This window comes from Oryzias melastigma, linkage group LG18 (assembly GCF_002922805.2).
Source record: "Oryzias melastigma strain HK-1 linkage group LG18, ASM292280v2, whole genome shotgun sequence".
NCBI classification, from domain to species: Eukaryota; Metazoa; Chordata; class Actinopteri; order Beloniformes; family Adrianichthyidae; genus Oryzias; species Oryzias melastigma.
In genome coordinates this window covers 12,978,460-12,996,806 of record NC_050529.1, presented here as the reverse complement: position 1 = coordinate 12,996,806, position 18,347 = coordinate 12,978,460, and the positions used below count along the sequence as shown (strand labels likewise).

The 18,347-nt window shown below is 39.7% G+C and overlaps 1 protein-coding gene across 2 annotated transcripts; it reads right to left on the bottom strand.

Annotated features, from left to right (window-relative positions):
- Positions 1–1,662: 1,662 nt before the first annotated feature.
- dok1b (docking protein 1b) lies at positions 1,663–17,749 on the bottom strand. Of its 2 annotated transcripts, XM_024288191.2 has the most exons (6): positions 17,267–17,749; positions 4,516–4,827; positions 4,249–4,345; positions 3,991–4,163; positions 2,301–3,602; positions 1,663–2,083 (listed from the first exon to the last, which is right to left on the bottom strand). In XM_024288191.2, the coding sequence occupies exons 1-5, from the start codon at positions 17,321–17,323 to the stop codon at positions 2,313–2,315; spliced, it is 1,929 nt and encodes a 642-aa protein (XP_024143959.1). In that variant the 5' UTR covers positions 17,324–17,749; the 3' UTR covers positions 1,663–2,083; positions 2,301–2,312. The 2 variants fall into 2 exon arrangements, with proteins under 2 accessions (XP_024143959.1, XP_024143958.1); XM_024288190.2 differs by having other exon boundaries at positions 1,663–3,602; positions 17,267–17,748.
- Between the last annotated feature and the right edge of the window lie 598 nt (positions 17,750–18,347).

Here is an 18,347-nt window from a genome sequence, read left to right as displayed (position 1 = left end):
TGTCCAACCTGAAGTCACCAAGAGCTCCTGTTGGTTCACTTTGGGAACAAACCTGTCAGGTTATTTTAAATTCATGACTAAATAAGTGCTTAAAACATTTGGTTTTATTTTACAATAAAAGAAAAATGCTGATTCATGATGGCAGAGATGAGTCAGAATGAAAGTAAAACTTAAAATTGGTTGAAAGTTTAGGATATTCCACTAATACTCGGTTCACCTTTTTTATTTTCTTTTTTAAACGAAGTTTAGCCAAAGGTTAACGAGAAAAACAGAAGTTTTCTGGTTCTGTTTTTCTTCCCTCTTTCAGTCTGAGTGCTGGGATGTGATCCCTTCTTTTCCAGCAGTGGATGGAAAAACAAAAGAGGGGGATGAAAAGCAGCAGCTAAGGAAACAGTCTGTACCTGTCTGCAGGCCAAGCAGACGCCGGCAGGTTCATCCAGCCAGCATTCATCATGTCGGCATCTTTTTCCGTCTCCTTTCTCGGCCTTTGAGCGCCGCTTTTCTGGCTCTTTCGTCATCCCCGACTCAGGATAAACCCCCTTTTGTTCCTTTTCTTCCACCTTAAAGCCCCCGCCGTCGTCTTTGCTATCTCCACGCTGTTGAAATGCGCAGCGTGTCCGACACAAACCAGCCGCAATTATCTGTCGCCAGGGCGACGGAACAACACAATTAATGTAGGGATGGAGCGAAAAAGGAAAAGTAAAGTAAGAAAGGAGGTTTTTGTTTCTTGTTTTTTATGCTTTTTTTGGAAGTACAGCAGTAACAATGTTTTAGTCATTGGAAAGTAGCTAAAACAAAAAACAATTTACTCAGAGTTGTGGGGGGAACTGTTCCCTTCTCCTCCATGTTGCTGAGAGCTCTGTTTACTTCCTGCTAGCTTACAGCTCTTCACTACCTCAACTTAACTTTAGTGGTACAACAAAAGTGGCGAGCAGTACCTGAGCTATCCAGCCGTACACTTTTGAGTTAGATCGGAAAACGAAGTCGTCCAAGGATCTACTCGTCTACAAGTGGACGCATCAGAATGGAGCGGAGCAGGGATCTTGTGGCCCCGATCATTATACTTTCCCTGACTTTTTTCAAACGGCATTTTTTCGTCTGCTCCCTATTCACGATTTGAAGGAAGAAAAACTCAAAAAAAACTATTTTAAATAAAAAATAAAAATAGTTAAGAAATTAAAAAAAAAAAAAAAAAAATAATTTAAAAAAACATTTCTTAAAATAAAATTAAAACAGAAACAATTTTAAATAAAAATAAAATAAAAAAATCAAAACTAAAAAACATGATCATCATCAAAAAATAAAGAAAAAACAAAAAATGATAATAGAAATAAAAAAAGAAACCATTTTAAATAACAAAGAAATATATTAATAAAATAATGAGATAATTAAAAAAATAAAAAATATTTAAAAAAATATTTTTGTATTAAAAAATGAGACAATTGTTATTCAAAATAAATAAATAAATATTTAGATAAAAAATGTAAAAAGCAAAAAAGTTTTTAAAGAAAAAAAAAGAAACACAATTTTAAACAATGTTAAGTCAAATTTTCCTAATATATATGTCTTTCATCATCAGAAAAATAAACATTAAAAACCCCAAAAACACGTTTTTCACCAGTGTGTGTCTCTAAATACCAAAAACAGACCAGAAAAAGGATGTTTGGATTCACGTCAGAGAAGTTTCTGTAGACAATTTTATTGTAAGTTCTATTTACAAAACAGCACAGCTGTTTTTTGTCACATAAACACATTGTTGGGATCGATTAGTTTCATCATTAGTTTATATCTATACAAAGACATTCAAAACTTTAAAAAATGTGCAGAGAAGTTGATTCAATAGTCTAAAAACGACTACCTTCTTCCTTTTTTTTTTCGAAACTCACAATGATTCCTAAAGGTTTGTTTGCATCCTCTGAAAAAAATTCTACTTTATACCTATAGATATATTCAATTATTTAGTGGCTTCACCAATGAAGCCAATGTCTTGTGTCAGCGTCCCGGCCTGATAAATGTTCCTGTTTCAGGTAAAAGGTCAGGCTCAAAGAGAGGAAAATGAAGTCTGCAGGAAACATTGTTTCTGTCACTTCTGGCTTTAGCGCTGCGTCACATTTCAGAGAAGCAGTAAAACGCTGCGGTTCCACAAAAAACATGTTTTCCAGTCTGTTGTCGAAGCTTGTTAAAGCGAATTCCGAAGGAGTGAACGAGCTCGACTCCGACCACAGTGCAGCTCAGGCTGGTCCTAAGAGACGTCCTCCATGTTTTATTCCAAACAAAAGCAGTGAGCTCAGCTCTTTCCGCCCCGACGATGCTTAGATGTCCCCCAAGTTGTCATAAATAATATCCGGAGATCTTAGTTGGTTCTGGTTGTACCACAGATGAGGAGGCTTCTGTTTGGACACCTGGCTGTAGATCTCCTTCCCCGCTCCTGCGGACGGCCACATGTTGTTGTTGTTGTTGAAGTTGCTGCTGACGGGCGCATGTTTCCCAGGGGGCAGTGGGACCGGCTCCTTGCGTGCAAAGGCACTCCTGCTCGGCTTTGGGGCGGTGACCGGCTTGGGTCCCTTGGCTGCAGGAGCGTGAGGCGTGCCACGACTCGGGACCACCTGAGGGGCGGAGTGTCTTTGAGAGGAGGAGCTGAAGCTCCCCTCGGGTTCCGGGGTGTCGGGGACCGCCGGCTGTTTCTTCAGGATGTCCAACTCCAGCCGAGCCTCCTCGTACGGACTCAAGCTTGAGCTACCTGGTGCGCCGCCACCTTTGGCGCACCCCTCCGGTTCATCGTATATGTGCTCCAGGGAAATGACGGGGGGCAGCGAAGACCCTTCCGCTTGGCCTCCAGGAGGTCTCTTGCTCTTCGCTCTTCCTCCTGCTGCTCCGTTCAGATTCAGAGCGCTGATTTGGTCGTAGACGTTAGCGTACGGGTCCGGTGGTTTCCTCTGGCCGCTGCCTCCGTGGTGGTGAATACCTCCACCGCTTCCAGAGGCGTCGTCTCCGACCGGTCGGAGGCGTGGGGTGGCCGTTGGGGGGCTGCACGGGACGTTGGTCTTCTTCTGACCCACGATGCTGTCCACCGGGTCAGAATAGAGGCCGTCGGTGCCCTGCAGATGCAGGCGGACTGAATCTGCCGGCTCTGAATACAGACCCGTCTGCTCTTCCAGTGACGCGCTTTTCTGGCTTCTGGGAGAACGGGGAGGCGTAGTTCCGCCCCCCAAAACACCTAGCATGGCGGGGAGTTCAGGTAAACTCCTCCCCTTGTGCACGCCGCCACTTGCCTGTCCCCTACCCCCGTCTCCTCCCTCACGTTTCCCGAGCACGCCGTCAGCGGAACCCGGCTTGCTGCCGCCCGAGTCGCCGTCCGCCTCCCGGCTGCTGCAGCTGCTGCTGCTGTCGCCGCTGCCAGGGACGGCGCTGCGCAGCAGCGACGAAGGGCAGTCAGGGTCAGAGTTGAACGGGCCGCTGAGGTGGCGCTCTTCGGCCAGAGCCTTCTGGGACTGGATGGCCTGGTCCACCACGGTGAAGATGTCGTTGCCCTGCTTTGTGTCAAAGGTGAAGGTGCCGGGGCCGGAGTCACAGCGGCGGCCAGCCTCGAAGGAAAACATCACCTGCAGGCAAAGACAAACTGTGTTCACAAAAAGGATGTGAAAGTAAAAAAAAAAAATGTGGGCGTTTGTTGATACATTTTCACAGAATCTAGCCACTAAAACAATCCACACTTCCCTTTTCCACTCAACTTCCTTTTCCAGATGAAGTGGCCTTTTGCTCTCAAACTATTAACCTTCTGGTTCACGTCAGTTCAGACTTTTTAACAAGTAAAATGCGTCCGAAGTGAAACCAAAATATTTAGTTTAAAGGTTCGTGGAGGCTCTACTTTGAAAATCTGAGTCCAAAAGTGAATCAATCACAGGTTCACTTCCTGTGCATGATCAGATATGCTTCTTGAGCTTCATTGTAAATGCCAACTTCCTCTTTAGTTGGTTCCGCGTCGCTCACCCGGTCTCTCCCGTATCGTCTCAGCAGCTTGTAGGGCCACACCAGAACGTTCCTTTTGGTCTTCGGCTCCTTCAGGATCAAGACGTCGCTCTCGGCTTTCAGCCAGTAGTTTCCCGAGAGTCCGCAGCGGTCGGCTGCCTCGCTTCTCTGAACCGACACCCAGAACTCGTTCACTGTCAAACACATGAGCGTTCTCTTGAGTGTTATCGTGGATTTGCCTGCAACAAGCGGCTATTAAAGCCCTCACTGAGCCCTCACCCTCCTCTCTGGAGTAGTAGATGAGGTTGTCCGACATCTGCAGGTCCTTGGGTCCTCCGTTAGAGTCTGCAGCATTGCTGCTGCTGCCACATCCCCCCTGTGGGACACAGAAGCATCGTTTTACAACAGTGTGGATCAGTGAAAGACTGAGGCAGAAAAAAACGCACAAAGGAAGTCTGAAAACCACTTCCATCCACGTCTTACTCATTAGTAGCAAGCTGGTTTCCTAAGCTGATCATCCTGTTTGCAACACACAAAGTGAAGTACCTGAAACGCGATGTCACACATGGTGTCCATCCAGTCCTTGATAGTGTTCTTTTCTGCGGCGAACACGTGAGTCTTTTCGATCGTCTCCACGCAGATCGCCGCCATGTTGTCTTTGGGGCAGTTCTCGGTCAGGGCAGGCAGGATGGAGATGCACTCGGACAAGCGGATGATCTTCTTGTCCAGCTTCCTGGTTTTCTCGTTGGAGGCGCTGATCGAGCCGCCGCCGGAACCGGCTCCGCTGTCGTAGAACTCCAGGCGGGCGATGCCGTTCTGGCTGGCCGGGTACAGCACAAACCAGTTTTTCTTCCATTTCTGTTGGGTAATATAAAAAAATGCACAGATGAGTATTGTGTGCTTTAACTACTGACTATATACAACCCCTCCCCCCTCGCGTGCCGAACAGGAAGTACTTCCTCGCTCTAAGAAGCCAAAATCCCATAGGCTTCTATTAAGAAACAAACATCCCCCTATTGACAACGTTGACTCAGACCAACTCGGGCCAGTCGTTGTCATCTGGCTCCAACATGGCGACAGATGAGGCTTCATTTCAACATTTACTATGGGTGATGTCACACTCACTCTCTTCAGATCTCTTATACAGTCAATGCTTGGTGATTGATTGGCGAGAATGATAGAAATGTTGATTCAGACCAACTCGGACCAATCACTGATGATTTCTGGCTCCAACATAGAGACATCTATATCGGGAAAAATTATTTTTCTATGCCTCTAGTAATACATCCATCCATCCATCCATTCATTCATTTTCTGAACCACTGAATCCCTTTTGGAGCTACAGCTACTGTTGGGGAAAGATGGGGTACACCCTGAACAGGATGACAGTTTGTCAAAGGGTTACACAATCACACACACTTTCGTCTGGCTTTACAAAAATACAAGCATTAACAATTTTTACCCTTTATTCACTCCTCCGCAGACCAATGACTGCAGTTAACACCTTAACAGCTGCCAGTTAACACCACTGAGAGACTTTGCTAATAATAAACACAAAACAACCACGTTCCTGTTTTTGATAAACTGAGTTGCTGCGGTGATCCATTTGCATAAACTCCTTCTGTTGTGCATTGTGTTAAAATTACCTCACTGCATAACCTACACAAGCAAATGTTCCGATGTACTGTTTCCATGTTAAACAGATGCATGCCTCAGTGCTTCCAGTTAGTTCCTCAATCAAGTTTACACACACTTTTGCAAATGTAAACCTTTAGTACATCATGACATATTGTCTATCTCCACTAAGGAACAAACATTTGACTTCCTGATTGAAGCTCATCTAAAAGTCAGTTAATAATTTGTAGCTGTGTGGAGTTCACCTAATAACCACTAGGGTGTCGTGGAGAATAAATGAGGGACATTACAAAAAGAAAGAGAAAGTGAACAAATAATTTATATTATAGGTGACTATGGCCTTGTAAATCACATCATTAAAATCTGAATACATTGATTTTTTTTTACATTACAGTTTGATTTGATTTAACACAGTTTGGTACGTTGTTTTTTGTTTGTCAAATTTACATTCGTATCGCAGATTTGTTTGTTCTGATTTTTCCCCACATAGCTATTGATTTAAAACAGAACAAAAGTTAAACTTTTCGCAATCAAATACTTAAAAAAAGCCTTTAGTCAAAAATAAATTACAAGTTCATGCATTAGAAAAATTTTAGAATTGAAGAATAAAAATGTAGATTCTAGTTGAAGCCAGATGTAATTTGATCTTAAAAACGAAGCAACAGATAAAAGTGAAATAAGTTTGGGAAATGGATCAACAGAATTTTTTCATCTGTGCGTCTACAGATTTAATCAACAAAGATGTTTTATTTCTTGTTTTCTCCTCTCCCCTGAATAAAGTAGTCTTTTCAGTATCGCATGTGGGCCAGTGCTCAACACAGACATTGCAATTTTGGAGCAGTTGCTTTACTTGTGAGTAATTAATTTTTTAGTGATTTGAATTTAAAAAAAATAAATACAAACAAAAACTTTTTGTGGTCTAAAACAAGCATGTAAACGACATCTTAAACAGGTTTCAAACCAGATCCAGTCAAAGTGAGAAGAGAAGTTCCATGAGGGCTTGAGGAAGTGATAAGCACCTTGATGATTTTATTCTCCTGAAATAGGAGACAGAAAACCCACGACGCACAACAATGAACAACGGGAAGTACAGCAGGTGTGCAGAATCCCAGATGTTCACAGCTAAAAATAAACAGACAAAAGAGCATACGTGGCTTCTGGTACCTTCACTTTCCTTTATTTGGAGATCCTAAATCCCGTCCTGTTGACTTGAAAAACATGTTTGTGTGTAGTTAGATATTGTATTCTTTTTTGTGTTTCCCCATACAATCACACATTACAGCACTTCCTGGAGGACGGTTAAGGGAGCTGAGCTTGTGACGGGACAGTCTGCAGTTTCAAAAGTGAATATTTATAAAAGAAAGTGGCTAATTTGATTTCATTTTCTGTGAAAGAAGTATTGTTTGGTTTGGTTTTACATTTGTCTTACGTGTCATGCTTTTAATCACAGATTTTTTCAGACTAAATTCAGTGTCCAATTGTAATTGATTTTTTTTCTTTATTATATTTAACAAAAAATATTTGATTTTAAAATCTCCTTTAGGAGTTGAGCTGAATTCAAAGTGCAGCTAAATAAAAGCTGTAAAAGTGGATTTTAAATGATTGAATGACCCCACAAACATTGAATGCTTATAGAAGTAAGTTCTAAAATATATAGAAAAAACTTTTGCTTGGCTCTGCTGTGAAGAAACAATATTTTAGTAATCTATTCATACCAAGGGTCAGCTCAGTCACAGGAACATTGACACAATGCCCACCCAGACCGGGACAGCAGTGGGGTCCCATCCACAACCATGAGGCTGTAAAGTCAGACCCCGACCGCCTCCCAAAGGGCGACAACCGCGGCAACGACCCTAGACAGAACCGGCAACCCCTGGTAGAAGGGATCCCCAAAGGGAAACACTGGGGCATAAAACCTCAAAAGGAAGATACTAAAATGTAATGCATAATATGTATGTAAAAACGTGTAAGAAAAATAACATGAAATGCACAAAATAAAATACTGAGAATAATATATATTAAAACTTAATAAATAATTCATAAATACCCATTTAAGTCTATCTAAAAGCCATGTTAAAAAGGTGAGTCTTGAGCCTCTTTTTAAAAACCTCTATGGTCTCTGCAGCCCTGAGGCTCTCCAGCAGACTGTTCCACAGGCGAGGACCATAGTGAGAGAAAAAAGCCTCACTGTAGGTTTTGGTCCTCACCCTAGAGACAACTAAAAAAATCCAGCACTGGAGGACCTCAGGGTCCACGAGGGTTCATACTTTAAAGCAGATCATTAAGATAAGAAGGCCCAAGACCATAAAAACATTTATAAATCATTAAACATATTTTATTTTTTTTCTATCATATGGTTCAATAAAATTTTCAATTGAGTCAAATTTTCCAGGCACCAAAAGACACCTGGCAGAAGAAAATTGATTAAATATTAAACCGTTTTTGTATTCCCAGGTGGCGCGATGAGCTTACTGTACTGTGGGTCCTAAAGCGAGACCCTTCACACAACTGCCTAATTGTGTAGCCACAGGTAGACCCCAGTCTGGGTCTCCCTTTACCGGTCCACAGAGCGGATAAAATATAGGGTTGAGTCAGGAAGGGCATCTGGTATAAAACTCTCTGCCAAACCAATTGTGCTGATCTGGGATTCACTGTGGCGACCCTTGACAGGATATGCCAAAAGGTGAACAATATTTTAAACACATTTTGCTAACTCATCATAGTTTATTTTAGTACTGCTTTGGACTGTAAACTGGAAATTATTTACGTCAGGTTCTGGTGTTGTTCATTGTTATCAGTCACGGGATGAAAATACAGAGATGAGTGATGGAGAGCCGTTAAAACATTTGCATCACGGAGCTGAAACAGCTGCAGCCTGGAGATAAATTGAGTACCCTCTTAGGAGGACCTCGTACCAAACGCTTCACCAAAGAAATGACAATGTGTGTTGTTTCAAAGCTACAGCAGAGCTCGATGTCATTTCGTGGACTGTAAGTCAGCAGATCCGTGAACACACTCCAAGGCCACAACCAACTGCCAAAGAGGACAGGAAACGTGTGGGATTGTCATTACCCAGGATTCTCTTTGCTTCCTTCTTGTACGCACACACTCTCAAACACACACACGTATGTTCCTGCACTCATACAAACTTCTCAACCACGTCTTTTGAGTAACCAGTTGCGTTGTGCACCTAAAACGAGGTGTGACAAAACCATTGTTGCAGTTTGGTCGTATCGAGTGTTTGCCCATGTCAAACAGTTGGTCCATATAAGGGAACAGGGCGCTAGCAGCCAGTACGCCCAGTGGAAATTATGCAAAAGAGACCATGACTGAGAAGCAGCGAGAAACTTCCTCAACGCTCTGCTGCACCACTAACATTAGAAGTTACTAAGTTAAGTACACTTGCCAATGTTTTTCCCATCCCTTATTGCACTGCCCTATCAGTCAGTGGTACAACAGAAACACAATGATGTTTCAGTTCCAGCAGCTCTTACGTTAGATATTAGTCAGATATTATTACTCCAGATTTGCATAGCCAGCCTGTTTCTGCTGCACAGGTTTCTATAGGTTTTTTTTTTTTTGGTGGTATCATGAAAGTAGACGGCTGCAACTTCAACCCATCAACTGAAGCAGCAGTGGGAGCACGTCTGCAGCCGTTAATGAGTGTGAGAGTCACGACACCAGAGAGAAACTGAAGAAAAAAAATAAGTTGTTGGGGTCAATAGAAATGGGTAGTTTTGCATACCGCAAAGGGCTATATGTGTTGTGGAAAGATATTTAACCGAGAGACTTAGTTCCTCAATCAGGTCAACCAAAGACGCAGCTTCAATTAACACATCTGAATATAGTTTCAATGCTTAACAGGGAAACGGGTTAACCAAAGCTGCAGACAGAGTCGATGCACACAGCTATTACTGTTTAATCTTCTGTCTAAACTTAAATTAGTGACTTAGCTAAACAGATGTAAACTTCGTAGGTCTTCTGAATGGCTATTAAAGAGCTTTGAAACTGCTCTTCTTATGAAACTCAATCAATGCTGAATCATTATTCTGTTTTTTTTAAATTGCTTGAATGTGTAGATTCAGATCAGTCTTGAAACTGGAGCAGATGTCATGGCTGTGTAGACAAGCGAGGAAGACATCGCCATCTTTGTGCTTCCTTCCCTGCGGTTGTTTAGCCAAAAAACAAGGTCAGAGAGGTCGAGTTTCATACATTCTGATGGCTTTTTTTGGGTTCACTATTTTTATACAACCCTAATAGACTGTGAGAGCATACGTTTTACAAAGTCAGTAACAATCGCAATAAAAGATCTATGAACTGTTGCTACTGATGGCTTATGCTGGTAGTCTCAAAGGAGGGAAACTTGTTTTCTCGTGGTCTAAACCAGTAGCCCCCAGCCTTATTCAGGCCACAAAGCGATTTAATGTCAGAAAAAATGTTCACAGATAAATAAAAAAGAGAAAAGGTCACTCCAATAAAACGTGAATCTACCATTGGAAGAACTATGTTCGCAGCATCCTCCTAAAATTTGACGAGTATTGGACAGTTGCTGAATACTATACATTATTATTAAGGTGTGTGGGAACAACTGTCGCAATAAATCCATATTTTTCTTCCTCTGTTTGATTGCTGGCTCTTTCCTGCAAAACAAAAACTAACTTTTGAAATATGTTTGTTTTTTTGTGAACGTTGCTAGCTTGGGTCTATCGGTCGCCACAGGCGTTTTAAGAAATTAATGGATGAATTTTTGACATGTGACTGAGCAACTTGACATGAGTCGGATGTGGTGAGGAGAATCCAGTAGTTTTCAAGAATCAGATTAGAAATAAAACAGAAATAATGAGTGTGTCTTGTCTCAAAGATCAAGCCAAAATACCATCTGTCCCATGGACCGGGGTTAGGGACCACTGGTCTAAACCACAGACTATGTCCGAAGATCTGACCAGATTTCAGTAACAGCTTTATATACTGCCTATTTCCAATGTACACTTGATTGTGGGTTTTATGTACCATCATTAAATTTCTGTGTGAACTTTGAGAGCAGCTGAGAACTGACACTTATAACACATTCAAACAAACAATGAAAAGGTCACCCAAGACCAAAATTTCACACCTACGTCTGAGTTGGGTAATTTTTTGTTGTCTTTAAAGACATGGTGCACTCAGAAGAATGAAGCTGACTCAACTGTCAAGAAAAATCCAGCGGTTCCAAACAGAAAACCAGAGAGTCCCAGTAATCCTTGATCCTTAGATGATATCAAGTACCTCTTCCCTTCACCAGTCAGAAATTTTCTAGATTTTTCAGTATTTACAGTTTTTTGTTTCGTTTTCTGGGATGTTTATTTTCATTACTAGTCATGATACATCTTTACGGCATTTAATCCATTCACTTTTGCACTTTGGTTCACCCTCAGGTGAGCAGAGATCCTCAGTCTAGTTAAGTTTATTGTCAGTTTATTTTTCAAATTCCCTCTATCCATCCTCCAAACGCACTTAATTCCTTTTGGGGTCATGGGGTTGCTGGAGCCTATCCAAGACACTGTAAGGCAAAGATCGGCTAAACCCTGAACAGATCACCAGATCACCATGCCCACACAAAAACACACAAACACATTCACACATATGCTTTAAGCTGAGAATAAAAGCAGAGGCGGTTTTTGACTGAAGGTTCTGTAAACAGTGGTTAAGCTGTATAGTAATCCTGCTATGAAAATGTCTGGACTCAACCAGATAGATAGAAGTTGAATTGATCCTATGAAGAAGAAACTGATTTGTAGCTCCAAAAACAAGACAATAATAAAGAACAACAAATAATAACATATAATAAACTAAACAACAAAATTAAAAAAAACAAAAACAAAAAGCCTGCTGTTCAGTCAAACAGGAACACCAAAAACCACTAAAGTAATCGTAAAAATACCCAAGAAGATCCCCCCCACAAAGTGTGAGGGTGTATTCAGACTGGAGAAGTCCGTTGGTGTGGATCGAGTCCACTTAATTTGGTCCAGATGGAGTCCTGAACCTTTGTTTGGTCTGTACTCAGACTGCAGTCTACCGAAGATTTCTGTTTTGAACTAAAGCTTGTAAATAAAACTACGTGACCACAGATCTCTTTAGTCATTGGCCAGGAATTATGAGGGCGGGGCAAAGCAGCGAGAGGTGAAATGATGGAAGTCATAATCGTAGCTTTGCAATCCTTATCGGGATTGTTCACTCATTCAAACTTTATATTTCCAACGTCTGTATCAGCATCAGGTACAACACGAAAACATCTGCTCATAACGCTGATAAGTGTTTATGTCATGTAGATTGTCAGGAAAAAAAGTGTGGAAAGTAATGCAAATCATGTTCAGTTGTTTTAATGAGCCTGCATTCATCCAACCACATTTGATTATGTTTTAGTTCCGTTCAGAAAACGAATTCAGAGTGAGGAAACTCAGAGCGAACCCAAGTTCAGTCTAATTGGAAACAAACTGAGACCTCCTCAAAAGAGCAGTTCCTGGTCTGGTCCTGGACCAGGATTTGTTTGGGTGTATTCAGAGTGAAAATGTATTCCTGATTAACGGGGAAAACAAACTCTGGTTCACTTTAACCGAACCAAATGTGTCCAGTCTGAATACACTAGTAAAAGATCCTGTTCAGACAAGGAGTCAAAAGATGTTTTATATGACAATGTATTTTTAATCAATAATGATTACCTTTCTTGTAAATGACAGGTGTTAGTTTTCACGCACAGATGCCTAAAGATAAAAACAAACTGAGCAAACAAATGTCTATTCAAACTTGTTATTTGACACTAACAACTTATTTTTAGACCATTCTCTAACACTTTACAGTCTCTTGAATGACCTCTCTTGTATCATAAACATGATATTTTTAGAGCATTTTCAGTCAAAGGTTACCATTTTATTTTGTTCGGTAATCTATTTTTTGTTGGTTGACTTATTAGGGAAGATGCCGATGTCACCATCACAAAAACAAAGACCTTAATGTGCTTTATGTGTCCTCCATCATCAGAAAAATGCCAAAAGAACACAATTTTCTTCAGAGTGGGTCTTTAAAGAGGCACAACTATTGAGAATTATACACTTGTCTCATTGAGGTTATTAAAAATAATCTGGGGAGATCCTGAAAGAACAAAAGCATTAGAGATTTGATGAGAAAAGACATTAATCCGGTTGGCAGACATCAAACAGGAATCATTACATTCAAATGCGGCCGCCTCGGGGTTGATGTAATTCCACTTAAACGCGGCACACCCCTGCTGTTTGAGCGCCAGCTCAAAGGTTTTTAAGAGCCAATTAGAGCCCAGCAGCACATCCAGAAGCTTCACTGTTACCCAGCAAACAGCTGCCAACCATGCATGACCTACAGAAGCTTCAGGCAGCTCCAGCATCTACAAGTCCAAGCATCTTCCGCCGTGATAAGATGTGGGACAGACACAAGCTGCTGCAAATCCCAGACACAACTTCTCACTAAATCCTTCACACAATCATGCAATGCTGTGCAGGATTTAACAGAGAGATCTCAATCATCTGGGGAGCCAAAACAACCAACCTGCACAAATATTTGACTTTTATTTCAAAGTACTTAAAGACTTCAAATATAATCATCTTGTATGAAAAGTAAAAAAGTTATTTTTTCATTTTTTGTCAAAAGTTTAAGCTTTTATTTTGTTGAAACTAGATCTAATAAAGTTTCTTTTTATTTTTTATGTGGGATCGCAAAGAAATAAATCTTTATTGATGCAAAGGTAAATTAGGCAGAGACAAACATCAGCTGGTGATCACGTGATCAACTCTAACTGACGACCAGATGAGAATCGCCACGGGATTTTTTACTGTTTTTTTCCCCTTGTTTACATGCAGTTCAGTCAGCAGTGTTTAGGCCTTTGTGAGCGTCCTGTTCACAGTTTTTAAATAAAGTTGTAAATCAGACGCACCCAGCTAAAATTAAATAACAAATGATAAAACAATAAACCAAAGCTCTCGGTCAGTGTTTCTAAATTTAGAAAGCAATTGGTTGGCAGTAAATCCAGCCAATTTTTTCTTGTGTTAAGGGATCTATTTGGTGATATTGATGCTCTTTAGGCTTAAGCACGGTCGCAGTGCAGGGGGGGGGGTTAATTCTATTAATTTACAAAAACTCTAGCTTGATGGATTTTGAAAATTCTGTAGATTATATAACAATTTAATGTATTGTGCTAACCTAACAGAGTTTAGACGCACAAGTGAGAAGAATCTAATACAAAAAAAGAAAGAATTCAAACATTATCAAATTAAAGTCAATGATAAAATTACTTTGACGTTAAGGCTATTTTTCTCTCTCACCATGTTCCTCTCTGGTTTCACTAAACTCATAAGCACCTTATTTCAAAACTATTTCTAGAAAAAGAAGAATAGACGACCCTTTAAAACTTAAAATGTAAAATTTTAAAAATTGATTTCATATTGTCGAGGATCAATTGGATAAAAGTCACGCGGTGTGTAAGTTATGTCACTCCAAATTAAATACGTAGGGAACACAACAAATTTGCTAAATCACAACATGCGTCTATAGCCTGACACTATTTATTTATTATGACATGAGTTGAAGATTGTTTCACTAGAGCTGGTCTAATGATAAAACATAAAACTGTCTAAGTTAAAGTTGTTGAGTTCAAGAAAAATTTAACCGTTTTGATACTGTGAAAGATTCTTGATTATCTAATGAAATATTTTCCATGTCCGATTTTTATGTTCTCAATAAAAGTTATACAAATATACTGATCTTGTCTTTACTTAAAAATGCACTTTGATGGAGAAAAGGAAGCCATATTGGTCTAGTATGTTGTAGTAAAGAGAAACATTTCTAAAAAATAAAATGCAGATCTGAGATGCATAATTGTTTCATAATTGAATCATTTCATAATATAATCGTTGCCTACTGGATCGTTATCGAATCGTGAGGAGCCTCAAGATTCCCACCTCAAGAAAGTAGTGAGGGTATTTGTGCATAGCCTCAAGAGAAGAAGAGCAGGTATTGGTAAGATGATGAAGTGTTATCTGTAGTGTATGAAAGCATATTATTACATAGTGTAATTCAGTCAAAATAGAAAACACCAAAATAATTACTTTTTATTTTCATTTGAATTGTCTCAATTCAGTTACTGTATTTTCCAGTGTATAAGTCGCACTGGAGTATAAGTCGCAGGAGCAACAAATGTCTAATCAAGAAGAGGAAATCCATATATTAGTCGCTCTGGAGTATAAGTCGCACTTTCGGGAGAAAAGTTTGACGTTTCAGAACCAATCAACAAAGCCCACCGTAACGTTGCATTCAAACAGAACGGGATTCCCACATCCAGCTCGCATCTACTCCCTCTTTTTGGCACGCACCAAATTCGAGTCTACTGGCTCTTTTGAGCGGGTCAAATTGGACGCGCACGACTAATCACCAGTTATTTTTTCCAATTACTTCACTAATCAGGTCATGCGCAAAGTGGATGTAAAACGCACATCTTAACCATCATTGGGTTTGAACTAACGAAAAAATAGATATATTCACAGTAGCATTATCTGTGATAATGTTAGTGTGAATGCTGTAAGCTGAATTTGGCAGCTAAAGATGCTAGTGATGATAGCTGAAGATGCTGAAGTTGATAGCCTGCTAAAATATTAGTTTAATGCCAAATTAGCTTAAAAAATAAAAAAAAGCCTAAGTTAGCTAAAACAGCTAGCATGCAGCTAAAATATTAGCTAAATTCCAAAATAGCCTAAAAAAAGGAAAAAAAAACTTAAGTTAGCTAAAACAGCTAGCATGCAGCTAAAATATTAGCTAAATTCCAAAACAGCCTACAAAAACAACAACAACAACAAAAAATCCTAATTTAACCAAAACAGCTAGCACTTAACTGAAATATTAGCTAAACTTCAAAATAGCCTAAAAACCTTAATTAATGCCAAAATAGTCCAAAAAGTTAGCATAATTCCATTATAACTTTTAACTTTATTACACTCTAACTTCATATAATATGCAGTAACAACTTATCAACTATTAAATTAGTCGTTGGCTATATTAATAGTCGATTAATCGTCGATTAGTCGACTAATCGTGGCAGTCCTACTCTGTAACCTAGTTTGATGACTTAGCCTGAGGGCGCAAAAAATAAATACAAGAATAATAATGTTTCGTTGCAAATAAGAAAAATATCAACGCTTAAGACGAAAAGAATGAGATTCGCCTCCATGTTTGTTTTGGACTACACTTAGCGGAAACCACCACTAAAGGGCAACCGCTTGTTAGTGAAAAAATAAATGTATGAGCCTATTTATGTTTTTTTTTTTTTTTTTTTAAATCACAAGTAAGTCGCTTCCGAGTACAAGTCGCACCTTGGGCGAAGTTATGAAAAAACTGCAACTTATAATTCAGAGAATACGGTGGGTTTAATAGAAAACACAATTCCTAAAATTGGAAGCATGTATTTTAAGTCCCCAAAGGTCTTGAGACACTGAGAAGTCACTGTGAAACCATTCTACAACCCTGTCTACAATAATCCAGGGTGATTTTATAATCAAGAAATATTCAAGAACAAATCTTATAAAATATGTTTTTATTTTCTGAATAAATGTTTTTGGCCTATTTGGCCTATCACCATAAACTGCACCAGAAGTCTTAATGCTGGCTAAATAAGGTGCATGACAGTTTACCTTCTAACCGATTGTAGTGAGCAGTCTAACCATAACATGTCATACACCAACCTGAAACAGAAACCAGATCCTGCAGAAGAGGCTTTTTTTTTTTAATCAACTTGTTCCAACCAAGCATGTGGTAACCAGATATAAGTGTGTGAACACCGACAGCTCTAAAGACCGCAGAATTTATGCAACAAACATGTTGTTCTTAAGCTTCCTGTTGAGCTACTTTAAAAGACTTTAGGATTCTCTGCCTTCAGGGCTCCTTTATTTAAGGGGATAGATAATGTGTCGATTCTCTGTTGCATGAAAAGGCCTCGAGAATGCATTTCAGAGGCACGAATGCGTGCTGGTTTCAGAGCAGGAAACAAGCGTTTTGTCGGTTCATGTCATATGACCGGCGGGAGACATTCACACAAAGACCCTCTCACAGCTCGCAGTGTCACTGAGAGGATGATCCAGTTGTGCGACCAAAGGATGCCCACAACTTGGGGGGCAAACACACAATAAGATCCTATCACTTTATGACTGTGTCAAAGCACACAACATGCTGACTGCAGCAATAACATTGTGATTGTGTAGGTTTGACTCATTTTTTGTTTGTTTTGTTCTTGCAAAGTCATGTTTAAAGAAAAGTGGTACCTTCAAATTTACATTTATTTATGTTTTAATCCATCAAAACACTTCCCCCTTCTGCAGAAACACAAGAAAAATGAGAAATATTGATAAGTCAATCTATTTTTTATTATTATTACTTAAACTTTTGAATTATTTTCAGATAAGCTGTTGAATTCCACCTATCTAACATGCAGCTGTCAGCCTCCAGGACTTCTTCACACTTTCGCCACAGCCGGTTCTATGATATAATTCCTCATACATGAACATGGTGTGATGCGCCTTTCGTTAACACGGAAAATTTTACTTCCTGAAATGATATTGAAAACTCTCCTGATAATTTTGTCCGTACATTAAAAAAAAACTGCACTCACCTTTCCAAACTTTTGGTGTTGCACATAAAGTTGTCCCTCCTTCACGTGCGTATCCATTCCCCCCCCCAAAAAAACGACGAAACGTAGACTCTCCTCCACGAAAAGCAAATTCTTCGACGAAAATTCGCTTTTTATTTAATTATTTCGTTAATGGGTATAATTGTCCTTTGACCCCTCCGAAAAGTAACTTCCCCGCTTTTTTCTTCTTCTTCTTCTTCTCCTTTTTTTTATTTTCGCCCGGAAGCCGTTGAAGCGTCGCTGTTAAAAATCTGTTTCAGAAACGTCATGTTGAGAAGAGAAGCGGTCCAAACAAACACCGAGCGGTTCCGACGAAACTTTAGGTTGTCCGAGTGATGACGGTGGGTCCTCCAAACTGACTGTAGCCTCACTCCTCCTGTGAGAGGATGGACCAGCGGGAAAGGCGGAAATGATACACGAGGTACATCCGGTTTGCCCTTTCGTTGTAAAAGCCTACTTTCCTGTTAGGCTGCTGGAACCTGTAAATCCGATTTTTCGCTTGTTTTTCCTTTGTACCACTAAATTAGCGATGGAAAATATTTAATTGTGTGTAGTAATTGCATTTATAAAAGCATTTTGTTTATTTTATTACTAAAACTGCTCTTTTTTTCCGCAAAAATATTCAAAAATAATTTAATTTAATTTAGGGGTGCTACAATGAGTCAATTAATTGAATTCTTTTCCTACAATCTAATCAGTTTGAGCCAAGTTGTTAATTGAATTAAATCAAGTAGAACTTATACCACTATAAGATCATTTCAGAGTGAATTAAATTGATTATATTGATTTTGAAAAACTTCAATTCGGATTGAGGCCTTTTAGCTTTACTTTATTTTAACATAAAATGACTAAGTGTCATCACAGTGGAAAATAGACATGCGATTGTAGCAAAAAATGATCAAGCTATCATTACAGTCCAAAGACATGTGACCGTATAATGTGGTATAATGTTCTAATAATGTTCAATTCGTATTATTTTGAAGTTGAAAAAACAACATTGGGTAGAACTTTATGAAACTAAAATGCGAATGGATTTTCCATGAGTTCTTTTTCATTTGTTTGT

Coding starts and splice junctions, on each gene's coding strand:
- dok1b (XM_024288191.2), bottom strand. CDS start 17,323: ATGGATACGCACGTGAAGGAGGGACAACTTTATGTGCAACACCAAAAG. Junction 4,828..17,266: donor AACACCAAAAGTTTGGAAAG/GTGAGTGCAGTT, acceptor ATTACCCAACAG/AAATGGAAGAAAAACTGGTT. Junction 3,603..3,990: donor GACGATACGGGAGAGACCGG/GTGAGCGACGCG, acceptor CTTTGCCTGCAG/GTGATGTTTTCCTTCGAGGC.